The sequence below is a fragment of the Ciona intestinalis genome, chromosome 3 (genome assembly GCF_000224145.3).
Source record: "Ciona intestinalis chromosome 3, KH, whole genome shotgun sequence".
NCBI lineage: Eukaryota > Metazoa > Chordata > Ascidiacea > Phlebobranchia > Cionidae > Ciona > Ciona intestinalis.
In genome coordinates, this window is record NC_020168.2 from 2303251 (window position 1) to 2305506 (window position 2256).

At 33.3% G+C, this 2256-nt stretch overlaps 1 protein-coding gene across 1 annotated transcript in view; it reads left to right on the plus strand.

Annotated features, from left to right (window-relative positions):
* Window positions 1–2256, plus strand: part of LOC100182399 (feline leukemia virus subgroup C receptor-related protein 2-like) — a 20772-nt gene that overhangs the window by 3713 nt on the left and 14803 nt on the right. Inside the window, exons 5-7 of the mRNA XM_026833855.1 lie at window positions 800–895; window positions 979–1123; window positions 1296–1430. Of these exons, the coding sequence (XP_026689656.1) occupies window positions 800–895; window positions 979–1123; window positions 1296–1430 (376 nt within the window). The remainder of the gene's footprint in view (window positions 1–799; window positions 896–978; window positions 1124–1295; window positions 1431–2256) is intronic.

The following is a 2256-nucleotide window of genomic DNA, read 5'->3' on the forward strand; positions in this document are numbered from 1 at the left end:
ATCCAAAAAAAAATAATGACCCACAAAGTAACATACTTGNGTAACTCGTAAGCTGGCGCGAGGTGCACACCCGTGTTTATAACGACTGTCGTTTTCCGGCCACGCGAGGATAAAGTAAGTTACATTCATTCATTCAAATATTGCGTTTTTTTAAGAACACTTCTGCTCGTACAAGTGGCTTTTATCTAAGTCTCTAAAATATTGAAAAAAATTTAATTTTATTTTTGATTTGGTATAATACAGGTTTCTTTTTCATACATTTATATACGGACTCTGTTTAAAACTATATAAAAAAAAATTGTGAAACATATTTTATCTTTTAATTTTCGATTGAACATAGCTACATAATATGCTGACTCAGCACTTTTTTCTTATTAGTTCATTTTTACACTTTTTTATATTAAAATGTCTATTACGTCTTACTAGTACTCACTGTAACAATTTTTTTATAAAAAAGTCGGTTTTTCGTGTTTAACATTAGGTTTAAAAATATGCTGAGTCAGCATAATCTGGTATGTACCTTGGTTTAATCGAAAAATTAAAACCAAATAAAGTATATATTTTTACACTTTTTTATATTCTTGAAGAAAAGGCATTTGTTATACAAATTCAAAAATAAAATTTAAACTTTTTTTAGTATTTTGGAAACTAGAAACGATCAAAGTTGAGTAATTTTTTTTCTTATGGGAAATTCCATGATTGTCGAAACAGCCGATTTTATTTCTTTAACGTTTTTTTCATGCGATAGAAGCCGCATCGTATGCCCCTTTAATTCTAGAATTTTCTCTAAATTTTTCAGGTATTCGTGCTATCCCTTCCGCCAAAGATCGCAGGAACGTGGTTTGACAGCAATCAGATATCCACTGCGACCTCGATGACTGTGTTCTCATATCAAGTGAGTTGTGTCGTATTCTTAATATTCAACATAGATTGCTTACCCACACTGCCATATATAGAACAACACCAATATTTCTGCAGGCTGGGAATGGACTTTCTTTATTACTTCCTCCGTACATTATACCAGTATCTGCCAGCGACACAAATCTCTTGAAAACTCGAATGCTTTACATATTCGGATTCATTGCAGCACTGGCATTTGTTTCCTTTATTCTAATTATCATATGTAAGTTCAGAAAAATTTCATTTTTTACTCTCCATAGCTACCGTGTTTAACTGCTAAGTTACGAACATTAATAAAAACACAACCTAAGTAAAAAGGTTAAACAAAAGGCGTTTTTAAGTTTTACCTATATATTCAAAGTATATTATTCATTGAATTAACTTCTGCGTGACAGTTTTTGAAGAGAAGCCTCCATTACCACCGAGCACATCTGCGGTTGTAGCTTCAATCACTGAAGAAAAACCTTTAATTGATTCTTTAAAAACAGTTTTATCGAACTCCAACTTTGTACGGTTCATCTTCACATTCGGTCAGTTGATATAAAACTAAAATGTTATAATCAACTTAAAATAACATGGTATCGTTCTTGGGGTACAGTGTACGTAGAAAAACATATAGTTTGTTATTTATTTTTGTTCACCATGAGGTATGGGTTTTTTTACATTGTTGGTTGAAAATGACCGGTAACCCTTTACTTCTACACAGCCATAAACTACGGTTCATTTTGTGCAATAATGACCGTCATCGTATCCCAGATTTTAAAAGCAGATGGTTCTGTAAGTATCTAATTCTTTACATTATAACGCATTGTGACGCTACTGTATAGGGGAGACCGGGGATACTTCGGACGCGGGGATAGTTCGGACCATGTACATGACGTCACAATAGAGCATTGTGATATCATTATTAACAAATCTTATTGTTTCCATTACAAAGCAGCATAATGTTTGGGGGCATGCACAGTTCAACCGATTAGTTAAAATAAAAAAAGTTAGTTTAACAGAAATATCTACTTTTTAAGTTTTTGGTTGTAAGGGTATAGTTTGGTTGCTGATAGCCGAAAGTAATTCTTTTGCGGTGGAAGTCGTAGTTTAGTAGCAACACTTCAATAAGCAAACGTAGATTTTGAGCAGGAGGTAAACAGGCGGCTATGTTTTTGCTTTTTTTATGTCACCACGTGTCTGGGGATACGTCGGACAACATGCCCGGGTTGGTAAGGTGTATTATATTGTATGCTCACAATAGTTTTAGATCATAAAAAATAGTAAGAACGTTTAAAGAAAGACGACATCAGGAGAGTATCAAGCGACTGAATGAAAAAAAGCTATTTTTCCAGTTATTGAAGATGATACTCG